The sequence below is a fragment of the Rhamphochromis sp. 'chilingali' genome (genome assembly GCF_963969265.1).
Source record: "Rhamphochromis sp. 'chilingali' genome assembly, chromosome: 22".
In the NCBI taxonomy this organism is placed as follows: Eukaryota; Metazoa; Chordata; class Actinopteri; order Cichliformes; family Cichlidae; genus Rhamphochromis; species Rhamphochromis sp. 'chilingali'.
This window is the reverse complement of record NC_137950.1, coordinates 8,539,289-8,566,838: the sequence shown is the minus strand read 5'-3', so window position 1 is coordinate 8,566,838 and position 27,550 is coordinate 8,539,289. Positions and strand designations below refer to the sequence as shown.

The 27,550-nt window shown below is 39.7% G+C and overlaps 2 protein-coding genes across 2 annotated transcripts in view; one reads left to right on the top strand and one right to left on the bottom strand.

The window, feature by feature from the left end:
* ogfod3 (2-oxoglutarate and iron dependent oxygenase domain containing 3) overlaps positions 1-10,685 on the top strand; it is a 31,440-nt gene extending 20,755 nt beyond the window's left edge. The window contains exon 9 of the mRNA XM_080873903.1: positions 9,925-10,685. Within this exon, the coding sequence (XP_080730029.1) occupies positions 9,925-10,061 (137 nt within the window). The 3' untranslated portion in view covers positions 10,062-10,685. The remainder of the gene's footprint in view (positions 1-9,924) is intronic.
* Positions 10,686-18,398: 7,713 nt separating this feature from the next.
* LOC308390673 (urotensin-2 receptor) lies at positions 18,399-20,163 on the bottom strand. Its single transcript, XM_080872908.1, has one exon. The coding sequence runs from the start codon at positions 20,063-20,065 to the stop codon at positions 18,989-18,991; it is 1,077 nt and encodes a 358-aa protein (XP_080729034.1). The 5' UTR covers positions 20,066-20,163; the 3' UTR covers positions 18,399-18,988.
* Positions 20,164-27,550: the final 7,387 nt, after the last annotated feature.

Here is a 27,550-nt window from a genome sequence, read left to right as displayed (position 1 = left end):
AGATAACCTCAGCTGGGCAGACACCTTAAAACGGCCGGTCTGACCTTGCCCGCTGTGCTTGTACAGACACACACAGTGTATGGAGTGAAAATATGTGCATTAATCTCTCACTCTGAGAAGGTGTGTTGTTTTAAAGACGCTGCTAGTGTGTGTGGGCGAAATCATACGATCGAAACGATGCCTTCAATGTTAGTCAGAAATGACCGTATATGGAAGATCAGCTTGCAGTGTTACAGGAAGTTGTAGGATTCTGCAGGTAGTTTAATTAAAGGCACAGGAAGCACAGAGTGACGCCGACTGGCTACTTAAATGTACCTACTACACAACTGCCATAAAGGGAAAGGACACTAAAACCATTTTTTTTGCCAGGGTTTAAACATATATGCCCATAGCTGGGCACTTGGGGATCAACTTCCTTTTGTATGCAGCCTCAAGTGGCCACTGGAACTTAATTTAAAATCCTTCTCCTAACATTCAAGGTCTTTAATATACAGACCTCATCTTATTTTAATGACCTCACAGTACCGTGTCATCCCAGTAGAGCAGTTCGCTCTCATACTGTTGGCTTACTTGTGGTTCCGAGGATATTTAAAGCCTTCAGCTTTCAGGCCCCTCTTCTGTGCTGCCAGTTTGGATTCGGGAGACAGACACCCTCTGTACGTTTAAGATTAGGCTTCAAACTTTCCTTGTCGATAAAGCTTATAGTTAGGGCGACACTAAATCCTCCCTTTGTTATGCTGCAATAGGCGTAGGCTGCTGGGAGCTTCACTAAGCGTTTCTTCTTCACCCACATTTTACTTTCTCCATCCACTGTGCGTTTACGCACCACTCTGCATTTAATCATTAGTTATTATCAATCTCTGGCTCTATACCAGAGTGTGTCTTTTGTCCAGTCTTCCTCCCCTCACTCCCAGCAGCAGATGACTGCCCTTCCCTGAGCCTGGGTTCATCGGAAGTTTCTTCCTGTTCAAAGGGAGTTTTTCCTTTTCACTGTCGCCAAGTGCTTGTTCATAGCGAGTCTTTGATTGTTGTATTATTGTAAGGTTTTTATCTTACAATATAAAGCGACTGTTGTTGTGAATTGGTGATATATAACTATTGCTGAATTGAACTGAACTGAACTGAAGAAACTGTAGACTTTTAGCATGTCTGCACTCGGTTGATTTTTCATCCCTGGAGGCTGCCACTTGGTTAAAGTGAGAATTGTTTATAGAATTAAGAAGTAAAAGAGTCCTTGAATTTTGTATAAAATTTGGTTCCTCATGTTTCATCACAGACAGAATGATTAACATTAACGTGACAGTGGCTGGATCCCACACTTCTCATTTCTGTAGCTGTTTGTTAGACTCCTGTCTAATGCTCATTTCTTTTCAATGACAAACAGATTTTGTGTTAAGATGCTTTCATCCCTGCCGCACTGCCCTACAGTTTTCTACAGGTGGATGTGAGAAAGCAAGTTAGCTTTTAGCCTCCCAGCTCTGGAATCCAAAGTCTGTGTGGATTAAGACTGCAGAGATGTGAGAATAGCACAACTAACTGACCAGAGAATTCACAGTAATTGTTTGTGCATTGTGCGTCACGCGTCCTGCTGCATACCCTCCACTTGTCTAGTCAGAGCTCGCCTGAAGAGGATTTTCTCCTTCTTGTTCTACAAATGACGGGAAACGTCTTTGGATGACATCTGTACTTGATTCTTGTGAAATCATTTATGACTTTAGTATCGAGTGTAAGCCTGTATAAATGTATTGAGAGCTCGACAGAGTTCCGTGCATTTTCTTCCCATTTAGTTTGCGGTGCGTTGAAGCCTATCCTGGCTGTCACTGGATGGGAGCTGAAGTGAAGCCTGGACAGGTTGTCAGTCTATCACACAGCTAACACACCCCGACAGACAGCCAGTGGTGAGACGCCCAAATGCTACTGAAAATGTCCAGAATAATTTCACACTGAATAAAACAAGAACATTTTGCAGCTCTGTTCTTGTCTGAAGCTCACGGTGCTAACACTCTCAGAGTCATAATGCTAATAAGATTATGTTTAGCAGATATACATTTTCCAGCACTCGCCATCTTAAGCTGTATCCAGTTATCGTTAAAAGAAAAGAGTGAAACGGATCCACTTAAGCTGCTCTTTAGACTGACGCATGGTGACAAATGGAAAGCGACCACACTCCTTTCAGCCTTCTCAAGGGTTTTAAATTGAAGTCAGTCACAATGTAATCCAGGTAATTGCATCTGGGAGCACATTTTTCTGTCCTGTCTGCTCAAGCTTAGCGTGATCTATCTTTATCTTACTTTTATCCCTTTCATCTCTGGTTACACCAAACACCCTCTTTAATTCTTCCCCAGCTGATTAATTATAAGGCTGTGGGAGTAATAAATTGACTGGACATTGTGTCAGTGTGCCGCGCACCTTGTGACTGTGCCGGCAGTGTAAAGAGGCGTTTCGCTCCAGCAGGCGATTTTGTTATCGGCACTGGATGAGTCATGCGTCGTTTAGCATCTTGTTAGAATTATGCACTCATCCCGGTTGGGTCTGTGAAGTTCAAGAGCTCATTAAGTGCTAATCAGCAGCATGTGGCTGTTTTTTATTATTAAAGACAAAAACAGTCTGGTGGCGTTGCTTGAAGTATTTCGTGCTGATCACTATTACGCATCGTAGTACCTCTGTGATGGTATTAATTGGATCTTCTTTTTTTTTTTTTTTTTTTAAAGCCTCTTATTAGCAGGTCCAAGAGAGACGGCAGTGTTTCTGCAGGTTTTTTCTCCTACTGTCTCAAGTGTTATGACATACTTTTTTTTTTTCTGTTCACTTCCCGTTGATGGCGTTTACATTTATCTAGAAGACATTTTTGTACGTGGTCGTTGTTTCTCTGAATGTTTAACCGTGTTTGGTTCTCAAGGCAAATTCGTTCATTTGAATAATACACAACAAAAGAAAAAAATTCATCATGGTGCACATAGTCACTTTATGAGACTCCAAAATGCAGATTCACCGTGATGTTAAAAAATAAACGTGTATTCAGGGAAAATGTTTGACTTTCCACGCCCTTATATGGCATCAAACTTTTGATCCTAATGATTGGATACCCACAGATAATGGAGAATTTCCTAAATACAGTCAAAGTAAGAATCACCTAAAAAATAACATTTTACAAACTATTAGTAGAATTAAATCTTATGTGGAAATTTTAACAGTTTATTACTGTATTTTTAGGGTGGGTTTCAATAATCGATTTATCGATTAAAATCGGTTTTAGTTTGAATAAAGCGATATCGATTCATTAAAATCCTGAATCGATTTTTAAATATAAATGTATTTTGCCAGAAACCCAAAATCTCAGGTTAAACCTCACAAAACTATTTCACCAACCACCAAACAACTAAAACAGCAAACGAGAGCAGGTGAACGGATTCTGCAAAAAGAAATAAACGCAAAGCGCGAACTCGACACATCAGAATCAGTGAGCTGTCGGCTTTTTCACCCGACGGCATGTACACGGACACACCACCGGGGCTGATTCTGAAGCGGCGGATCAGCGCTTTGTGTTTATGTCTTTTTTTGCACTAGATTCTGAAGCTGCAGGTTTAATCACTCTCCAACCAAAATTGACTGAACCAGCAGCAAAAGAAGATCAAATCTAAGCTTCACATTTCACTTCACATACACATCGTCATGAATTCCCTTTTACTTTTGCTGTTTTGCTTCCACCACGATAAGAAGCTCTCACACAGCTCTCACAAGTGTCAGTACTGATAAATGATCAGAATTATAATATTTTTGACAAAATTTCCCCGATTCGAATCGAATCGAATTTAAATCGTGGATCGAATCAAATCAATTCTAGAAATCAGGGACGATACCCAGCCCCGTGTCTTTTAGAAGTAATGTGTACATTTTTTGCACAAGTTGTAGCGCTTATACTGCCTGTTTAAAATCAACCAAACGCACTTCAGTGGGATTCAGATGTTTAAGATATAATAAGGATCTGATTATTTCAAGTGTTCTGATACATAAAAGCTTGGAATTTAAAGGTCTGCCTTTTTTTTTAATTTAACTAACCAATGGTAGATGCCAAACCTTGAACTTACCACTACTACATTATGTCGGCTATCTGCCAAACACAGAGCCCACGCACTGCTTCATCTACATATTGAAAATAACTCACTTTAGCTTTACTACTTAAGTCTTTTTCTTTCTTGTCCTAAAAAGATGAGCATGTCTTGTTTCACACATTCCTGCTTCAAAAAGCACACGTCACCAGGGAAAAGTGCGCTAACATTAGTTTGAAGGCTAGATGCCTAGTTTGCTGCTTGGTTGCAGCGCATTAAACTCCATGTAAACAAAGCTGCAGCTCTCACTGAGGTCTAGTTGGAGGCGTGTGGTCCTTACTTTCTCACTCCATCCATCAAAAATTAATCCCAGTTTCTCTCGCTCTGCTACCGGACCGCAGCCTGCTGTCAGTCAAACACTGACATGATGCTCAGTTGTTGACGTACAAGAGAAGCAAACTAGTTCCCAAACCACTTTTCTTCCTTTCTGTGAAAAAAGAAAATTCCATGAAATAATAAAAAAAACTATTTTTTTCACTTGACTTTAAAATTATATACATTGGATTTTTCTATTATATAAAATTAAAGAATTAAAAAAAATCATACAGTGTACTACAAAATATCAATGCTATACATTATTAAGTACATATTATATTCAGCAATGGGGGTGTCTGGCCCATTGCTACGGGCCATTCAGTCCTTATACGGTTGCAAGAGCTTGGTCCGCACAGCCGGCAATAAGTCGGACTCGTTCCTGGTGGGTGATGGGCTCCGCCGGGGCTGCCCTTTGTCACCGATTCTGTTCATAATTTTTATGGACAGAATTTCTAGGCGTAGCCAAGTGGCGGAAGGCTTTCACTTCGGTGATCTCAGGATCTCATCTCTGCTTTTTGCAGATGATGTGGTTCTGTTGGCTTCATCAGGTGATGGCCTCCAGCTCGCCTTGGAACGGTTCGCAGCCGAGTGTGAAGCGGTGGGAATGAGAATCAGCACCTCCATATCTGAGGCCATGGTCCTCAGCTGGAAAAGGGTGGAGTTCCCACTCCGGGTCAGGGACAAGACCCTGCCCCAAGTGGAGGAGTTTAAGTATCTCGGGGTCTTGTTTACTGTTAGACCTGTACTCTTGCTCATCCCGTTGGTGATTATGGGCAAATATTCATGGGTTAATGGCATGACACATGAGTAGCATGAGGCAAAACTTCCCCTATACATTTAGTGAAGACAATGTTAAGTGCCACCTCAGCACTGCTGAGGTGGCACTTAACAGCACTGCTAAACAGAGGTTAGCTTGGGAGGATACATTTCCTCCATAGAAGTGATTGTTGACCCAGGTGCTTCAAGAATAAGCTCAGGACGTGGAATTGTTTCTCTAAAGTTTTCTGTTTCATGGGAAAATTTCTATTGTGGAAACCCAAATCCTTAAATGACAGAAATGTACTGATGCTTTACTCCTTTTCATGACACCGCAAAGTGCTAAAATACTATTGGGAAAGACTGCAGGTAAAGCAATAATTACAACATATAGTTTTTCTGTTTTTAAGAAGTAGCAGTTTTGCCTTTTTTCTGCTAATAAGCATGTTGCATTTATTATGAAGACCTTTCTAGTTGTGCTTTTAATGAAGAAAGTACTATTTAGACTCTAGCAGACAAGATGATGTGGCTGATATTGTAAGGTAGTTATTAGGTAATGGAAGTGGATGTTTGATGTTACATTTAAAAAAATGCATTACTCGTTGGTCATCAGTATTTTATAGGCTAGAGCAGGAGTGGGCAACCCCAGGCCTTAAGGGCCGGTGTCCCTGCAGGTTTTAGATGTGTCCTTGATCCAACACAGCTGATTTAAATGGCTAAATTACCTCCTCAACATGTCTTGAAGTTCTCCAGAGGCCTGGTAATGAACTTATCATTTGATTCATGTGTGTTGACCAAGAGTAATATCTAAAACCTGCAGGACACCGGCCCTTGAGGCCTGGAGTTGCCCACTCCTGCCCTAGAGTAAATACAAAATTTAGTTTTTAAATGATAATTTTAGTGTCGAAAAAAGCATGAAGTGAAGTAGGCTAAAAGAAAAAGAAAACAAAAAGAAACAAAGTCAGTAATATCTATCACTGTGGAAAGAGTTACAAAACCATTTCTAAGGCTTTGGGACTCCACTGAACCACAAAGAGCCATTATCCACACAACGACATCTGAAGAACTCCACGGCTAACTTGTCAAAGTTCGTGATTCAACAGTAAGAAAGAGGCTGGGCGAAAATGGCCTCCATGTGAGAGATCCAAGGAGAAACCCACTGTTGACCAAACGGAAAACAGTCTCACATTTGCCACAAAACATCATTGGAAGGTTTGAGTCCCGTTCCATCTGGTGTAAAACTAACTAAAAGGATCATACCAACAGTCAAACATGGTGGTGGAAGTTATGTGGCTGCTTTGCTTCTTCAGGACCTGGATGACTTGCTGTAACTGACTGAACCTGATTTCTACCAGAAAACCCTGAAAGATAATGTCCAGCTATCAGCTTGTACCCTTCAACTGAAGCAAAATTGGGTTGTGCAGCGGGACAATGATCTGAGACACAGCAGCAAGGCCATCTCTGAATGGCTCTAAATGACAAACTGTTGGTTTTGAAGTGGCCCAGTCACAGTCCGGTCTCCAATCTGATTGAGATTCTTTGGCTCAGTGATTCCAGCTGTTTATTCATGGCATAAGATAATGAGATATTCTCTTCAAAAGGTTTGAGACACTGTAAGTTTATTAGCAAACCAAGAGTCTGAAAGAATTCTGAATAAAAATCTACAACTGTGGGCTTGCTGCTTAAACTTTCCAAACTGAATGGAAATGTCTTATCTAACACAGAGCACAGGTAAAACAACACTGGCTAGTAACTGGTAGTAGTTCATGAGATGACCTGGTGACGCAGAGCTTCTGATAAGTGAAGAAAATTTATCCTGAGGAAACCTCACCAGACTCAGACTGTTTGTTTATTTAATGAAAAAAAACCTTTTCAGTCAAAGGAAATGCATTTCAGTCCAAAAAATGAAACCCTAGAATAAGTAAATTGCTCCCAACTGCTTGTCTTTGTGTTCGCTTCCCTTATCAATGGTTTTTGACTCCACCATCATTGCAAATACTTTTTAAAAAAAAATAAATAAATAATAGCTTCACCTTATTTACTTTCTTTTTGCAAATGAAAGGAAAATATTACAACCAGACAGAGGGAGGACATGGTTTACCTTGCTTTGCATAATAAACATCCAGCTTTTGTGATTGTAGTGAGAGTTTTAGGGGGAGTGTTTGAACTGTTTTAAAGCTTATAAGCTATATTAGGCTAAACCTGGAAACATGGTTAATAAGCAAGGTATAATCTGTCGAAAGGTTAAAATAATAACAATAATTTTTAAAAAGTGCATACCAACACTTTCAAATTGGATGTTATAGCAGTTTCTCTATGAACAGCATAGCTGTTTAGTAAGCTATCATCAAGTCAATTAAACTTCTGCTTCTATGGTGTTGGTATGGTGTTAGAGTTGGAGTTGTCTCGAGACCCTTACCATTTTACCAGCGAGTTGATATTATTGGCTGATATTAACATTTTGCCGAAATATCAATATTGGAATTTATTAAAACGATCAGCGTTTATTTCAGAATGCCAGATTTTAAAATCACCAAATATCAGTGTTAAAAATCTCTGGTCGGGCTCTGCCAGGGACGACTGTGTTCTCAGTGAACAGGTTAAACCAATCGTTTGCAAACTACTTCCACTATGTCCCACTTTAGAAGTCAATAATAGTTCACACGCCTCATATTTTAAACATTTTTTATAAATCAACAATATAAAAGAAAATTTCAGTATGCACGAAAGTATCAGCAATTTAATTTTTTATCATATTCATTCAATACAGACTCGGGGTTTTTAGCCTGGTCACCCAAGCCCAAACTGACGTTTTTCTGTCCCACCCCCACAGTTTGAGAACAACTTTGTTAAACTAATGAGTGTTTAACCAGAATAACTGCATATGCTGCCTCTGGTGTGTATACCAAGCTTCGCTAGCTGCGTCCTCGCTCTGTTTTCAACCTTTCTTGACGTCTTGACGACTTGATACTCCCTTTAGGCATTTATTTTGGGTTAAGACCAGATACATATCTGAAGGAAGGTTACGGAGGCCATAACTTTATATAAATGATCAGTAATTCATAAAAACTGAATGTTTGCAGCCAGTTAAATCTCATAAGAATCATTTAAAAAGTTTGCTGACTTTTCACCAGAAAGAGGTTTTAAAAATCTTTTTTCCCCACAGATTTATTTCTAGTACACATGCCCCAAGTTTCATCTACACCTCTACCCAGATTTCTGATACAATCACTTCTCTTACCCTGCATTGCTCTGTAATGAATGTTAATATGCTAATCATGTGAATGATCAGCCATTAGAAACAAGCAGACGTACCATCATCATCTTTACTATGACGGTTTAAACCAGTCAACTCATTTATATGTTTCCTAGGTTGACTGTTGAGATGAGATGTGATCATAATTAAAAAATGTAACATTTTTTGTTATATATTAGTTTGACTTTAAAGTCATCTTCTCATACACCTTTGAACAGCTGCCAGTGCTGCTGATTTAAATCCCTGGAAACGACATTGTGCGTTCTGTGATTTCACCATGATCCAAGTTCAGCGACTCAAGTGTGCACAGAGAGCAAACCTCAGCTTGTGTCAAACTGAAAACACTTTCTTGAAGAGGATCATTGTTGTATTGAATTATGATACAGGGACTACATGTTCTTTTCCCCTCTCGTTCTCTTGTTGAAATGTCCAGTTTCCAGCACAGCACATCACCTAAGTTTTATAAACAGGAGCATACCTGCTGGGGGGGTTTGGGGGTGGGCGGGGCTTGAGCTGTCAGCGCAGAGTTCTCCTTTATAGCTATGAAGTATCTGTGAGAGAATATTGAGCTGGAATGACCTGCACTGCCGTGTGTGTCTGTGAGCCCCCACGGCTCATGAAAAATGCTACAGGTTTGTGGCCACGACAGCATAATCGTTTCTCACCATCTGCCTCACCGCCAGATTTATCTTCCTGCAACTTCCCCCACTTTCATACAATTTAATTCAGGGGTGTCAAACTCAAATACACAGTGGGCCAAAATTCAAAACTGGAACAATGTCGCGGGCTAACGTTAATATTTATTGAAATATATTTATTCCTCCAGATATAAGAATTAATCTTTTCTTATGGACTCAAAACACGTTTTGCTGAAAAACTGAATATGGAACAAGCAAAGCTTAATACTAAACAATATATATATTAGCTGTATAATACCAGTAGGCCAGCTCTAATAGTAATTTGGTATGGCTTCGCGGGCCAAATGTAATTAGGCTGCGGGCCAGAGTTTGACACCTATGATTTAATTCAAGTTGATCGTCATTTTGACACAGCGGAGGATCCAGCGTGCGCACAGAGGCACTTAAATTAGTCCAGAGATATACGAGAAGATGCCCTTGAAGGACAGATCGTCTACATTTAAATCTAATGCTGTTTTTGATTTGTAGAAGTGTAATCCCAGAACTTTGTGATCGCATCTCGTAAAAGAGGTATGGTTGGCAGCTTCTATAGTTGGGTTTACAGCATTCTCCAATAGATTTCGCTTCAAGATTTCTATTCGTCAAGTGCCGTAACTCTGCCTTGCCAATACCTCTGATGTAACAACCGACCATGAGATTAATAGAGGTTTTCTCTGACTTTAAAAGCCTTGTTCAACACATGGTAACACCAGCTGTGTGTGTGTTGGATCTGAATCGGTAAATATTGAACAGCTTTTACATTTCCTCTCTCCTAAAGAGTTCCTCTTGTTCCTTTTGTCCCCACCCTTAGGGAGAGTTTCTTTCTTCTCTTCTGGCTCAGAGAACCTCCACCGCGTGGAGAAGGTAATGTGGGGGACACGCTACGCCATCACTGTGTCCTTCACCTGCGACCCTGCACACGCCATCTCTGACCCTGCCCTGCCATGAGGCAACCACGGATGATGGATGACGGCACTGCCCACTGGTTCCGATAGACCCTGCAACAAAGAGGCAGAATAGGCAGGAATTAAGAACAAGGGGAAGGAAAAAGAGCTTTTACATGGATTTTTACATTGGTATTCTGTAGCTGCTCGGTCAATATCTTCAGTTTTCTCCGTTTATTTTTCAAGTATTGACTTGCTGATGGTGCAGCAGGGGGAAAAAAGAGCCACATGTGGTCTCCCTCTGTGCTTTCCTGTTTGTTACGCACCCTTGTGTTTTTATCCTGTTTTCTACAGAAATGTCTTTTTTTCCTGCACCATCTTAATCGCTGGTTTTAAGGGTTTTTCAGTTCCCCTGCAGGCTTTCTGCCAAAGCAGGATTGTTTTCTGCCTTTCTGTTTATTATTTTAAGAGAGCTGCTGATTCCCTGAAGAAGAGATCTGAAACTTATGAACTGCCAACTGAATAATCAACGTTTCATCACCAAGTACCACTCATACCCCGTCCTATGACCCGTTGAGGTATTTTCTTCTAAGAAGAACCGTCTCTCTGTCCTGTTCGTTTGCTTTTTCCTACCTTATGCTTCTGTGCAGTCTTGAGGATGTTTTGAAATAAAATGACATCAAAAGTTTGCCTGGTTTTGTTAGTCATGCTTCTCTGTACTTTTCTATTTTAAAACCAGCAGCCTGGAATATTAAACCTTTATGTATTACTACTTTTTAAATTCAATTAACCAGTGTTATACCCGTCTCTGCTCCTGCTGATTGCTACTAGAGTCTTATCCGCCCTTCCTTTGTGAGCCAGCCACTTGAGGAATCTCTTGATTGATCTGAGACTATCATGTGGTTGGGAAGTCATCATCCTCGCCTTTCTTATTTTTCACACAGCTGCACCGAACCACCCACCGTTTCCATTCTCATTTTTTCTTTATCGATTCTGGAGTTTTTTGATTTTAGGATCCATAATTTTGTGTTTATTTTATATGTCAACACCCATTTCAGTTTTTATGCTCTGATGTGATTTTAAATGTTAATGCGTTCATGTGTTTGGGGCTTTTTCTTTTTTTTTTCTTTTAAAGGTAGAATCAGAAACAAAATGTCAGCCAGCCATCAAAGAAAGAAAGAAAGAGAAAGTCAAAATATTATTACGTGGTGTCATTTTCCATTAAAAAAAAAAAAAAAGCAAAACAAAAAAACGGCTCTTCATGTCATTTAAAATAACAGCAGGTTTTTTTACACTTAATAAATGCAAACAGCTGTTTACTTCTGTTAATGTCAACACACTAGGACAATCTTTTAGCGTATATTTAAAATCAGCTGTGCAATTCTGCATTTTTTGGCATTTGAAAGTAAACGTTTTATAAATCGCCTACACTAAAAGCATTCATTTTTAGGCACTAGGTTCACTTGTATATAGTTGACTCATTAACATAAATATGCTAGTAAACTTCTCTTTGTGTGCAACAGTCTGATGCATGTCCAATATTCGCTTTCTTTTTTAGCTCTTTTTGTTTCTGTTCCAGCTCCTACTGAAAATATCAGGCTGTGTAGATAAATTCTGAAAAACCCCAAACTAATTTTGTTTGGGTGTTGTTGGTTGTGTACGTTGCACATTGGACTATCACAGATTTTTAGTTTTAAATTAAAAATACCTGCACGATAAAGCAGAATAAATGAATAGATGAATGGTAAATGAAGAATGCTCGTAAAGGTCATGAAAAACTGAAGTGAGGTGATGCTTCCCTGTTAGTTTGTTGCTAACAATTGCAACTTTTGTGCTACAGAAAGACGTGCCAGTTGCACACTGGTTCTCAAAAATGTAAGTATACATTTATAATGTATCATTAGTGAGCACACATATTCAAAAGCTGTGACTGAAACATTTTTTCTCACACTTTTCTCACCTTGCTGCACAGCTGTTAGCACATTCACTGGTGATATAAAGAACAGAGGTAAGTCTTTCTATGCTGTGCAGGGCTGTGTGGGAGTTTATTTGAAATGAGCATGGTGTTGGGTCACTGTGCAGTAGCACATATATATACATTGCATATTTATATATATTTATGCTCTGATGTGACAGGGTCACACACCTGTAAATGGCAGCGCCTTGTTCATAGTTTATAACTGATCTGATAAAGATGGCCACGTATGAATTTACTAATAAAGAAGCCATTAATCACCTCTACCCTTATAAATAATGGTTCCAGTCACTGTACTCTTCATCTATTACTGTTGTGGTGACATTTCCACATGGAACTGTTAATAAATATAAACATAAATGAAATGGTCAAATATATATATTGTAGCTGCTTCCGCGTAATCAGCTTTAGCTAGCAAACTAATTCGGCACACTTCACAAACTTCTAAGACAAATTTTTGCAAAAGAATCTTCCAACTCGTACTTTTCTGGCTAATGATGCTGAAAGATGCCAAAGCTTTATTTAAAAACAAAACAAAAAAACAGATATGAAATTGCGTTGTCCTTGTACTGCAGGTTGGGAGGCTTTGCTGTGGTTGGAATGTAAATTTGATCAGACAATTATGAATTGATTATTCATGATTGATTATGAATAAAACTGAATTGAATTGATGTCAGCTTTTTTCCCTCTAAAGTGACATACTGTGATCACTTGCTAGCTGATTACGTTAAGGTTGTACTAGCCTATATTAAAGCAGACACACACAGTTTTTTCATTTCCTTATATCTTTCCTGTTGGTTTGAACAGACTGGAAAAACAAACACTGCCTTCGGATCTCTTTAAATATCAAGGACACTGCTTCTAAATGTGATTTATTTTAGTTGTTGATACTGTGTGGGAAAGGAATTGAGCCAATAGTTGATTGTAAATGACCCGTCTGGCCTTGCCCGACAATAACACAGTAAATACTTCTACTTAGTAATAACTATTATCATGCATGTCAGGATAAATTTCTGCAGGAGTGGGTGTAATTGATTTGGACTGCAAATAAATGTAGGGTGCAGACTGTGCCAAGTATTATTTTTAAGGCTTTGACAGCTGTAGGCATTGATGCAGGATCAGTTGAGGCCTATTTAAGGTAATTTAAACAAAGAACAGACTCTCTGTAGAACATATTGCCCTCATCAGTGTTTTATCATGATATGGGTTGTGTAATTAATAGTCTAGATGTGACTGATTATTTCAGGTGTTATCATTGGCTTGTGCCAACTGGCGCCATTAGATAGTCTCTGCAAGGCTTAAACAGGACTCAGACTCTAGTGATCTGTCTAAATTCCACTTTAATGAAATGCAGGGAAACAGCCGCCAATATAAACAGTTCACACAGAGCTGTAAACCGCTGGAAGTTACTGTAATGTTTAATGTAATGTAATATTCTGCAGACACAGACAGCAGTATTATCTGTACCACGTTACAGTAAAGAAAGAATTTAGCACTGTGTGCTTTAGGAAGGTTTTTCTCCCTTTTTTCCTTCATTCACAAACTCAAAAACCTGCTGAGCTTTACATGGAGGTTAGACACTGAATTATGGCTTTGTTTATAGGAATTTTGGATACCTTATGTTACGCCCCTAGTCTAGGCGGGTAGGGACGCACATAAGGTTGGAGGAGAGAGAGACAAATCCCCGCCCTGGTTCCCAAGCCAAACATCCAAACCAGTTGTGAGTAAAAAAAAGTGATTTTATTTAAGGACAAGAAGCATAGCTCCAGGGTGAGCCCAGGCCAAAATAATAAACAAAACCAACTAAGTCCCACCAGAAAAGACTAACTAAACCCTAAGAAAGAAAAAAGAACAAACAAATGACAGAGCTATCCCTCGCTCCCTGACCAAGAAAACAGGAGAAAACGATTCCAAAAGAAAAGGCAGCTCACCCCTTCCGCTTCAGCCCACGAGTGCCTAAGCTCTCAGCTAATGCACTAGGAGCGGCTTTTACAATTCACACTCCCACAAATACACAAGATAAACACAGGCTGGGAAAACCAGGGTCAGGACTGCGACGGCTGTCAGGCTACTCGCTCGTTCCACACTCTCTCTCTCTCTCTCTCTCTCTCTCTCTCTCTCTCTCCCTGGAGCTGTCAGAGCGGCTTTTTGAATGTGGTCACCTGTTCCATGGTCCAATCAGCTGCTCACTACTCTTCATTAGGGGAGGGACCTGTAAAGAGTCTTAAACACAGTAAAGAGACACAGAACAAACAGCCCACACAGTGTTCTTATGGCCACAGCCGTAACACCTTACTGCTGATGCTTGTCTGCTAAGATGTAAGATAAAAAAAACAATTACACACTAAAAAAAAAGTGTGCTTGCACCTCTGCTGAAACTAAACAGGATCAAATGGCACAAATTTCTTCAAGACCTTTAACGTCCATTGTTCTAATTTATCTTTTGGGATTAACGTATTACATTTTTACAGGAAACCCAAAAGTGGCTCTCAAGCTAACGCTTAGAAGAAATCTACAAATCCAAGCTAAACTTCTCAGCTCGAATGTATGCAGATTTAAGCTGCTAAATCCCACACAGACCTGGTCTTATCCAGAATTTTCAAACTTCTGCAAAGTTTTGTCAGTCAATATGTGGAGAAAGGAAGAAAAAGAAAGAAAGGGTGGGGGATTTCCATATCTGTGATGCGGCACGATGTAGCTGTAATGAATTTATGCATGAGTTTGGACAATTTGACATGCAAACACAAAAAGGTCAGTGTACCAAAGTGCCCAGTCCCACCTGGGACATGATTTGCAAAATGTCACACTTCTAGATATTCAGATATGTTTTAGAATGACAGGAAATCTGTCACTAATGACATTTTTCTTTTACTGCCTAGACGTGCGTAATATTTCCACCACTCTCGGTCTGTAACAGTCTTTTTTTCCATGCTTCTTATGAATCTAAGAAGACAGTGGCTTTACAGCTGAAGGCTGCGTGAGCTGGAAACAACATGCCAGATTAGAGTGAAGAGCTGTCTTAATTAAAGACCGTGAACTCTTCATAAAACACAGGCACTTTATGCATCTGTTGTTAGCATGCTTGCCACTGAGGCCTTCCAACCTCAAAACTTTTGCAGTAATTGTTAATGGGTGCAGGTGCTACGCTATTAACTGTGTTATTACCACACAAACACTACAGCATGAAAGGAAGTCCTGTCTGTCCATTCAGGTAAGTGGGCCACAGTTCAGCCTAGTAAACAGAGCGCACAAAGCCTGGATGCGAGCACGCTGAGGAGTAGGTGTTTTGGCTCAGGTTTTACCACAGCAGCAGAAGTGTGTTTGCCTCCGCAGGTGGATGCATGCAAATTCAATGGCAGTGACATGCCATGTGTGTGCTTCTTTTTCTCTTCTTTTTCCATTTCCTGCCAAAATTCAGGATTCCAATTAAATATTCAGAAAATTATCTCTGTTGCTAATCGTTTTTCCTTGATGGTGATGGGGAACGTCTTAAAGTAAGACGTAAGGGAGAATTTATAAGGACTTAGGAAAAGATAATTATAGTGCTCAGAGGGTTTAGCTCATACTTGTTTGCTTAATAATGTGATGGCTCTGCAGTTAAAATCAGTAAACTGTATATAAAAGATGAACCAAGGTTCCTGGCATTTGAAATTCATTGAACCTGCATTCTTTCTAATGACCAGCAGGAGGTGCATTTCTGATTGGGATAAGAAGAAGTCAGAAAATGTAAGATTTTTGATGTTGATATTTGGTGATTTAAAAAAATGACATACTGCACAATATTTTGTTTCTTTCAGACACAAAACAAATGCATCTTCCTAACATTTGTTACGTGTAGTTATTCATGACTCCCTACTAGGAAAATAAGACTATGTATCTTAAACATAAACTGGTTTTATTGGAACAACAAATTGTACCTTGCTTATATACTCTGAATAATTCTGCTCACATTAACCGATTATCATGTTTGAGGCATTTTAAACGGGTGTGCTGGTCCTGGTGAACAAACTATACAACATCAACACTCATTACATAATCACTGAAGGGTGTTTCTTCCATCTGTTCTTTTTAAATTTTCTTTAAAAATTTTTTTAAAGTTACACTCAACTGTGTTGATGAGTGACTTCAGTAAAGTCTTTGCCTATTAGCTTATATTATCTGTAGTTTTAAGTCCTCTTGCAACATGATCATACAACAATTTTCTAATTTTCAGTTCTACTTTGGACCAGATTTACTAAAACGGGACAAAGTAGCGTGTGAGGGCATGATTAGCTCTATGGATGATTGTCACTCTTTGTAAATACCAACAGTACTTTTTACAATTTACACCAAAACCCAGTTTATGCTGGGGCAGTGCGTTAATAAATCTTGCCCTTAGAGTCAAAAAGGATGATGAAAATGCTTAGCTCAATTGAGTGACGTCATTGTGGCCATCTTTTTTATACAGTCTATGGTTTAAACTAGCATTAGATACACGCTCCTCTATTTGTGTTCTTAGAGTGTTTCTTCATGTAGGCTTGCATAATTGTGTACAAGTAATGATAGTAACACTCAAATTAAATAGCTGTTTTAACAGATACTCGTGCTGCTATCCAATCAGATGTTTTTTTCCCCACTAAAGAGATGATCCCCTTATTTTCATTTTTCCTTTATTAAGGTTTTTAGCATCTCTGAAGTAAAATCAATTAATAAGTTCTAAAAGCTGATAATACAGCAACTCAGAATGAGGACACAATTAACACAAATTAGGTCCACTTCAGCTTGATTGTTTTAATGTGGGTAATTATATTCATTTGTAGAACACTTTTTTAAAATCCGCTTTACAAAGTGCTTCACACAAGGGAACAAATTCAAATCTAGCAGGTTTTAGTAGAGTAGTGCAATACTCCTCGTTCACCTGTGGGTTACAACTGGAAAAAAGCCGCATTTTACAATGTGAAACATGTCGCTTATCAGTTATGTTGATCTGCTGTTTTTGTGACAGTCGGATGCTGTCTTACTTTGAAGAAGTTATCTCCTTCACTCTCATAAGGGATGTTCCAGTGTCTTCTACTAAAGGAGGTAAGAAAGGAAATACTAAAGCACCTTCCTTTGTTTTCAGAGAATTTGACCAGCTCTTATTATGGCTGTCACACAACACATCGAGGTCAATTCACCTGTTTAGATGTAGGCTCATCACCCCTCCACCTTTTTTATCAAACATGGTTCTGTAAATTATGGTCAAACGTCACCACTCTGGTCTCATCTGTCCAAAGCCCCATTGTTCTAGAAGTCTTGCTGTTTGTTCAGATACAACTTTGTAAACCTGGACTGTGCTGCAATGTTCTTTTTAGAAAGAAGAGACTTTATCCTGACAATCCTTCCATGTAAGCCGTAATTATTGAGTCTTTTTTTTAAAAATATTGTGCCGTCTTTAACTTTAACATTTAACATGCTAACTGAGGCTTTTAGATTTGGAGATGTAGCTCTTTGTTCTTTGGATTTCCTGGGACCACCACTCTGAAGATTAGCAGCTGTCTTGAGTGTTTTCGACTTTCCACAGATAGATGGGCAACAGTTGCTTCTTTAAGATTGTTGCTGGTGTGTTTTGTTTCCTGCTTGATATTGTGTTAACACACCTCAACATTCCAGATCACCAAACTGCCCCAAATTCTGCTTTTATAGAGGCACTCACACTTGCTGATGACCAGTAAGTCAAGTGTATTTAATTAGCAGCACCTGCCTGCTGCAGTAGGCAGGTGCTGCTGTCATATTCCTATGACAGCGGTGAGGGTGTACTTAGTTTTTCCACACACTGTTTCTACATTTTGGGTTAAAAAAATATGATGCAGTGTAATATTTCATGTTTTGTTTTTCATCTGAGGTTGTATTTACCTGGTTTTAAGACCTGCTATGGATCAAATCAGCTCATAGTGACCTGACATATTGTAATTGTATGTCTATAAATTTGTTTTTTATTTATTTTTTGTCAGAAAACTGCAAATGTGAAACATTTATTATCCTTAAATGGAGGGTAATTAAGAAATGTGATCATCGCATAGTATGCCCACCAGAATGGCTTTAACTCAGCTGTTTATGATCCTTTTTTCACTATCTGCAGCGCATGCAGCAGAGTAGCATCATAGCTGAGCAGCAATGAGTTTAAGTCCTTGACCAGTTTGTGAGATGCAATGCTATAAACTAAAAACAAAAGAAATAAACAACAACAACAAAAAAATCAGTTTTCCCATTCCAACGTAGTTCAAACATTCTCTCTGTGTATATGCAAATATAATATTGGATGTCAGATGTAGTAGTGGTGAGAGTATATACTTGTTAGAGCAGTCCAGTACCTCTATGAAGGAATAACACAGTAAGATCTATATCAGTTACTTCAAACAAGAAAAGCTTGAAGAAATATGACGACCAACTTTACATGTGCTCAGCATAAACTAATATAGAGCTTGTAAACCTCTGGTCCTTCTAAAAGTTAATATTCTGCTACAGTGGTGCATATTATTGAGACGTGTGTATGTATCATTAATATGGAGTGAAAGTGGGGCTTTGGAATTCCATACCTACAGGTGCACTACATGTTTTCCTCAGTCAAACATAACCTTTGCAGAAGGTGGGACAAAAAAATCTATGCCCTAATCAGATTATTTTTATTGTTATTCGTTTTTTTTATTTACTGTGTGGGAATTTGATTACATGTGAATGTATTTCGGGACGTCCCTGGTTTGTAGTGTAGGCGTGTCAGTAGGAGGATAAACCTGCAATAGCACAAGTTCTGACTGCCCCCTTTATTTAACTGCTCTAACACAAATAATGTAATGTCAGATTAAAACACCCTTAAATTAAACATTCAAATGTGCTTCTTAAAATCACGTCTGCGTTTAAGAGGTGCTTCAGCTTCTCTAATTACCGCCGCGGCCTTGTACTGCAACACAGCACCGCAGGAAGAGTTCTTCCACTGAGGCTGAGCTGCAGGAGCGCAGCGCCTACCTGTCGCTGCTCCGGCTCCAGACGCTTTCACCTCACTTCAGTGACCCCATGACCAGCGTCTCGGAGTTGAACTCGAACTGATTGCTGGAGGACGCCGACTTGCCCCACGAGTAGAGGCTGGGCGGCCGCTTCTTAAACGACGACGTGTACTTGTAGAAGCTCCTGTGCCTGTTCTTCAGGTACTCCCTGTAGTTCTTGGTGAGCAGCGTATAGAGGAAAGGGTTGATGCAGCTGTTGCTGTATGTGAGGCTCGCGACAAGGTAGTTGATGCACGTGTGCGTCTGCGAGGCCAGGCTCAGCGGCTTGGTGTGGTACAGAGGCAGCAGCTGCCAGATCCAGAAAGGCAGGAAGCACGCCCAGAACACCAGCACGATGGTGAAAATCATGATCAGCACTTTCTGCTTCGGTGACCTTTTGCCGCCTTTGCTGATCACAGAGTTGCGCTGGGACTCTAAATAAGTGCGGGCTAACTTGACGTACAGGTACCCGATGATGAGCCCCGGGGCCATGATGCTGGTGCCAAACAGGACCGTTACGTAAACTTTATAAGCCAGTGGAGCCCATGTGGGCGCGCACATCCTCTTCACACCCCCGTCCGGCGTGCTTTTAGTTGTCTGAGCGACCATTACCATCATGGGCACGGTGAGCACCAGCGACAGCAGCCACACGCCCCACGCCAGAGCTTTGCGGTAACTCTTAGAGCGCCTGACCGTGTCCAGCGGCTTGGTGACGGCCAGATAGCGCTCCGTGCACATTACGGTCAGGGTGAAGATGCTGGCGTGCATGGTGAGAAGGTCCAAGCTGAGCAGGATGCGGCAGCCCACGTCTCCGAAGTACCAGTCCTTCAGGAAGTAGGTGGACACCACGAAAGGGATGGTGGAGAGGTAGAGCAGGTCCGCGAGAGCCAGGTTGATGATGGAGATATACATGGAGGTGGCGAACCGGATCGAGTGGCACATCACCACCAGCGTGTACACGTTCCCCGAGACCCCGATGATGTAGACAACGGAGAGGAGCGTCCCGAAAGTGGAAGTGATGACGAGTTCGTGGTCCACGGTGCCGCCAGCCCGAGGCGGGCTGGTGTTCAGGTTTAAAGATTTGTTACTCATGGCGCGTTCGGATCCGTTCCCTGCTCTTTGACAGCTCCGGACAAGTTTTGGAAAAGATGCGCACTGGCACAGGTTGCGTCTCGCTCCCTCCCCCCTCCCTCCTCTCTCTCCGCTCTCTGCCTGCTGCTCTTTGCTCCTGACGTCACCAACGTTACTTCCATATACATCTGACAGTCAGCTGTCTCACCGGTAAACAATGCTCAAATGGACGAAGAGGAAAGCATCGGCTTCTTTTTTCTTTCTTGAAGAGCGGGTGGATTTCTCGGCGCAACGATGTGAGACTGGGATGTATTATTAAAAGTTTAGTCAGCACTGAGCGCGCACCTGATGCCAAAAGCAAGACCGAGTCTGCTAAAATGTCATGAAAAGCTAGGACACAGGTAATGTCACGCATAGATACTTGCTAGAGGAACCGGTAAAACAACCACCCACCCACCGCCACACACAAAAAAGAATAAATCCCCTGCAGTTAATTTCAGTGTGCCATTTTCTTGAGACTCACGAGAGCAGAAAGCGAACTTTCTCTTTCACTGACCGCAGCGCAGTCGGAGCCCCTCACGCGCTTGTTTTGTGCCAGCATTTCCTTTGTGCAGCTCGGTGTTTGTGTAACATTAGCAAACACTCAGGTCGGCATTGAGTTATGCAAATAGTTTATTATAGGTCACGGAAAAAATAAATACATCTCCAATTATTATAATAAATAAAACTTATTATCATCTCAAGATTAAATAAATAGGTTTTATTGCTCTTATCTACAATCACAGTCATCTGTTCTTCTCTCTTATGTTGGAAGTTATTTTTATTTTTCCCACAGGTTGTGAACAAAGATGGTGGGCCAGTATTGTGTGTGTGTGTGTGTGTGTGTGTGTGGGGGGGGGGGGGGGGGGGGGGAGGGGGAGGTGTCTTTGTCTGCAAAAGATGAAATCCTGTTGTAAAGAAATGTGTGGAAAACCAGCTCTCTTGAACTCTGACCTCATTAAACACTTTCCTGATGAGTTTATTATCCCAGCTGCTATTTTCAGGTCTTATTGATTTGGTTTATTCTGTTCATCACAGCCCCAATTAGTGACCAGAAGGACGGCAAAGCAGCTTATATTTTGGGCAGATCTGACAAGGTGAAATAGGCTAAACAAACATGGACCCATTGGTTTGTGGTCTCTGGCAATTTGGGCTGTTGTCATCTTGTTATGTTGTTTTTTTGTTGCCAGAATTTACAACATGCGTCTGAATCTCACTGACAAACACTGAATGCTCATGTTAGCAACGTGTGGAAAGGTAGCCACCAGTGTTGGTCAAGTTACTTGAAAATAGTAATTAGTTACTAACAGAATTGGGCAGTAACGTTTAACGCGTTACTGTAATCCGATTACTTTTTTCAAGTAATAAGTAAAGTAATGGGATTACTTTAGAAGTAATCAGTAATTAGTAACCAATTTCTATTTTCAAGAAACTTGACAAACACTGGTTACTAATTACTTCTCCAAGAAAGTAATCCTGTTACTTTACTAAGTACCTGTTTTCAAAAGTAATTAGTTAATTTATTACTTAGAGTACTTTTTAAAAAACATGACACACAACCTGAATACGTAATAAAGACCAATTCAATTTTTCTGCATAATCCCTCATATAAAATTGAATCAAAAGTCTCTTTTTAAATATTGTTTTATGAATTTTAATGTTTTAACTTTATGCACATTGCATGAAACGAAACTTAAATTGTAAGCAACAGTCTTTGACTTGAAGAAATTTGTATAACATTTAAATGTATTTTCTGCATATTCCAGCATATAAAATAAAATATTTTTTTTGTGTTTACACTCTTTCAAATAGACGGAAGCAAAACACAACAATAAATAAATAAAATCAAAGATTCAGCGGCACTAAGTCCTGTCGCTCTTAAATCTATTTTCACATGTTTAGCAGGAGTGAGGCCTGTGGAGGTTTGCCAGGTGCTACAGCGGTCATGTCAGTGGGGGGATCCGGGGGTTTCTCTGTGAGTTTCACAGTCCCATGGTGGATTGCTAGGTGCTTGCCAGATTTGAAGTTTAATTTTTCGCTGTAGAAAGAAGTTTTCTTCCCATGTAGAGTGTATGGAATCAAACTCAAAGCAATGTCAGTACTTCCAAGCTTTAAACACTGCATGGTCGTGCTCTCTCCCGCACTCCATATTATCTATTTTTGATCTACACACGTCTGTTACTGCCATGGACGTCGCACGCTCATAGATCATTGTCATGAGACACTCTCACAAACAAAATCAAAGTTTAGTAATGCAGCGTGCTTATGAGTAAGTAACAGTAATCTAATTACTTTTTTGCAATAGTAATCCCTAACTTTACTCGTTACTTGAAAAAAGTAATCGGATTACCCATCTCTGGTACCCACACCCTAAAGCATGCTCTGTTTTATTGTCTGTTTTATACGGTGGCCTTGAGAGGCTAAACGGACTGCAACTTAAGAAAACACCAGCAATAAGAAAAACGCTGCAAAAGCACACAAAACACAACGGAAACAGGAAAAAACAGAAATAAGAAAAACGAAAACAGGAAAAACAGATTTCCAAAAGCACAAGGGAAGTGTTTCTGGGGAGACAATAACCCGACGGACCAGCTGTAGGAACCAAAATATGCTAAGAATTGCGCTGGGAGACACTTATAAGAAGTGGAGGATCTATCGGTTTTGTGAGGAAAGAAAAGATGAGAGATAAGTGTGTTAGCCTAACTATTAGCCTAAAAATCCATCATCAGTATTATATGAATTATGATAAAACACACCTACCATGTTTTAGGTTCCTGCCACTGATCATTGGGTTATTGTCTCCCCAGAAACACTTCCCTTGTGTTTTTCATATTTCTTTTGTGTTTTGTTTGCTTTCCCAGCGTTTTTCTTATTGCTGGTGTTTTCTTAAGTTGCAGTCTTTTTGGCCTTTCAGGGCCACCGTAGTTTTACCCTGAATGGCTCAATGTATCAATAAAATGAACATCAAGTATTATACATCACTGTGCAAAAGTCTCAAACCACTCTCACTACTTCACCTTTTTCCTTCCAAGTGAGCTTGAGAATAGTTCTTTAGGATTTGTAAAGGCCTTTCAAAGGTTTCCGTTGGTCAGTGGCTGATTTTAATTCATTTTCATTCCGCTTTTGCACTTGACTATTGTCAGATGAATGTTTTATGTTCGTTACGACTCTAAACACCGACATATGAAACAATCGCATATTAGGATAGAAAAAAAAACACTCATAAATTAGCCTCCCTGGAGCCCGGACCTCAACATTACTGAAGCAGTGTGAGATCATCATGACAGAGATTTTACAAATGAGATAAGTCAGTGGAGTTCTAATAATTTTAGGCAAATAACCTCCTACATAATTAATATTTAATCAATAAAAGAACAAAAAATATAATAAATCAGGCCCCTGTGCAAACAAAGTTCCTTCCTGAAACAAGTTTTGTATTTTTTAGTTCTGTAAAACTTGCTTTGTAACTGGGTCAGGATTTCTTGAAAGAGGTATTGCTGTTTATTTTTTCAATTGTATTTTTAAGCACCAGAAGACACGTTTCATCTGGTCCCATTATATTCAAGACAAGAAAAACAGACTCACTGCAGAGGATGTCTCCAAAACTAAATATATTAAACCGCACTACACACCAGTGAAAAAACAAACAAACAAAAAAAACAAGCATATTCGATTTGTGGATTAACTGCTTTTTGAAGCTTTTCTCTTCTCGCAATTCCCGCTCGTCTTTTATTTTCATGGAGCACCCACAGATGAACTGTTTATTGCAGAGATGAATTTGTCTGGGATTTTAAGCATCACTGCACTCAGTAGAGCCTTGTAAGTAACAATAGCGTCTCCAAACCCTCGGTACAATGCTCATTATTATTCATGAAGCTGTCCTTTTATTGTCGTCACTTTGCTATTGGGCTTTTCTCTCTTGCAGCCCCTGTCTTTCCAGATCGATGAGTGTGTCCTGAGCCAGCAATCATGAGCCAATAATCTTCCCCAGACAGCGTAGGTGTCCTCACACTCATTCATCCACAAGTGATAGAGCTCTGTGGCCAACCCTGAAACTGTACCATCCATCCTCAAAGCCAAAAAAGAGCAGCGCTGAAGCCAGAGATATTACAGTCATTAGCTGGGTCACGTGGGACTCCCAAGTGCAGCTGAAGAGGCAAAGAGGGTTAAGCATGGTGGCACTTAACTCAGTCACAGCCATTTTTTAATTCTTCGCCCTGGTTACAGCAGAAACACCACAGAAACACTGTCGTTCATTTAAAATAGCATATATCAGTCAGCATTTTGGTGAATGGACCTTACTGTTTTGACTCAGGGTCATCAAACTGAAAAAGAAAAAGACTGAAAAAGATTCAGAAACATACTCTTCTCAAGGCCACCATTAAAACAGGGGAACAAGCAGTACACTTACTGGACACTTTATTATGTACATCATGTTAGTCTCAAGTTAAACCCACGTTTGCTTCAAGAACCTGCCCTAATTCTTCGCAAGGTGCTGGAAAAATTCAGAGATTTTGACCAGATAGCATTGTGCAGTTCCTGCGATTTCTCAGGTGCACATCTTTCACGTGTTTTTACCGTTCCACAAAGATTGAGATCTGGTGACTGCAGAGGCTATTTAAGCACAATGAAGGTTCAAGGTTCTTTATTTGTCACATGCATAGTTATACAAGTATAACACACAGTGAAATGTAACCAATGAACTCATCGTTGTTTTCAGGAAAACAGCTTGAAATGATCTGAGCCTTGTGACATGATGCTTTTCCTGCTGGAACCAAGATGGGTGCACCGTGGGTAAAACGATGGACTTTAGTAATAGGCTGAAGCATTTATACGATGGTATACTAAAGGGCTCAGAGTGTGCCAAGAAAATGTCCCCACACATCACTGTAGCACCACCGACAACCAGAACTGTTTAACGAGGCTGGATGGATCTGTGCGTTCATGTTGTTTATGCCAGTGACCAGTGATGCTCTTGGTTTTAATGAATGGCAGAGTTACTGTTGGAGTCCTATCAGCTCGAGGCAGGCTGACCATTCCATCAGGTGGTCTTGATCAAGTCTACATGTCTAAATTCAGTTGCTGCCAGATGATTGGCTGATTAGAGATTTGTTGTTGTTGAACAGGTGCACCTTATAACGTGTCCAGAGTGTATTTTAGCATTGATGGTTTGGTGAAGACCAAAAAACATGACTCCGAATGAGTTTCTGCTAATTCAATCTGAGTCATTTGTAAATGCTAACAGACAAGGCTTCACCGATGCAGCTTTAAACAAAGTAAAAAAAAACAACCAAAGTAATATTTATGTATTTATGTATCATTTAAGTATAAGAAAGGTGTCTGAAAAAACAGAATGCTCCTTGTTTTAAAACTGGAAGGAAGATCATGTATGTTGATTCCATGAGAAATTAAGGTACTATATAATAATATATAATAATATATATATATATATATATAATTTATGACCTGTCAAAGACTGAGTGAATAGACACCCAGACAATAAAGAGACAGAAGAAAAGAAGAAGGAAGGAGGTAAAAACACCCAAAGCTACTAACCTTCAAAATAAAACAAAAAGTAACGTGAAATAGAGACCAAGAAAAACACTCACACAGATGAAGACAGAGGATAGAAATGAGGCACAAATACAAAGGAAGAGGAAAAAATAACAGAAACCACATGGCAGTAGCAGTCGTTTTCTTCTTCCTCTTGAAACATTAGCACAGTCTACTGTCACATTAGGTTTGCATTACATTTTTGGCAGGACCTGTATGCATGTGGAAAGAAATGATGTGTGGAGCAGCTTCTGACAATATCAGATGTAGCCAAACAACTGGTCTAAACTAGCCTGTTCAACCTCAGAATCATACATCATCACACACACATCACACAATCATCCACAACCACTTAGAGCTCTGTAACGAGTGCCAGAAAATGGTGACTGAAAAAAAATTGCTGCTCGCAAAAATAATGAAAACTGGATCAAACTGGAGTTTGCGACTCCTCCCCTGGATGATAGGCATTTCCTACTATGCAACTGTGTATGTGAGAGGTTATAGAGGTTTTAATTTAGTTGGAGCAATGCTCAGAGAGAAGTAACATGTCTACTTAAGTTAGGGTTAATTTTCAAGTATAAATAGGGGCAAAAATAATCGAACGCAGTTCAAAATGTTTCCGCATGATTTGATCGATACATTTAAAAATGCAAATGTTAGCAGTAAAGCTTTTTCATTTATAGTCATAAAACATCTCCAAACCTCATCTGGGTCTTGTCTCATCGTACACAAGTACAAATACTGGCCAATATAAGCCAGTTCACAGATTTTTCCTTAAGTAGGTGAAACTTAAACATGCTTTTGCTCTCAGGGTTTCTTGACTTTGGAATTATCTGCCTAATAATGTAAGGCTTGGAGAATTCTCATCTCCTTTAAATCACTTTTTAGCACACATTTTTATAGACTTGCTTTTATGTGAATCCATAACATGTGAAGTTTTTTTTAAATTGTCTAATTATTGCCTTATTTAATTTTCCAAGTTCCCTTGCTTTTACTGTTTCTTTGGCATTTATTAGTCATCGTTTTCTGCACCTCTCAGTTTTTTGATCTTACGGCTGCTTTAACTCTATGCCAACTTTAGCTTAATTATTTGTCACATTTGGCTTGAATTTACTCTCAGAGTTTTCTGTTCTGTCAAAGCACTTTGTTACCTTTGTTTTTGAAGGTACTTTAAAATAGGCACCTTCTTCCCTCTAACTGAAAAAAACAACAACCCTCCTTAGATCTTGCTGTTTTAGATAATTATAGGCTCATTTCCAAACTGCCATTGATTTCAAAAGTACTTAGAGCTGACACTGGAACAGCATTATGGAAATTTACTAATGATATTCTTATGTGCTTAGATAAGGGTGAATTTCCCACTTTAGTACTATTAGAATTAATTCTTTAACAGCACTGAAAGACACTTCTGAATTTATATTGACAACTGTATGTCCACATCTCCATGCTTATATGTGGAATCCCCCAGGGCTCAATCCTTGGACCAATTCTATTTTCATTATATATGTTACCTCTGGTCCATCTGTGTAACAGCGTGAAAGGCATTTTCATTGCTTTGCTGACAATACACAGTTGTATTTTTCTTTTAAGCCCATCAACCTCAACAAAGAACCTTGGTATTATATGACAGCATCTAAAATTTGATCCTCATCTTTCAAAGCTCATCCAATCTGGTTTCTTTCATCTAAGAAATACTGAAGCAATCAAACCTCTGTTATCTAATAATTTGGAACTTTTAGTACAAACTTAAATTTTCTCCCACTGTGACTATTGTAACTCACCTTTCACATGCAACTCTTGGCCCTTAGCCTTTCTGTAGCTAGGCTACTTACAAGAATGAAAGAGCTTGTACATCACCTCTGTTCGTGCTGGCCTTCATTGGCTTCCAGCAAAATTCAGAATTCATTTGAAAAC

Coding starts and splice junctions, on each gene's coding strand:
- LOC308390673 (XM_080872908.1), bottom strand. CDS start 20,065: ATGAGTAACAAATCTTTAAACCTGAACACCAGCCCGCCTCGGGCTGGC.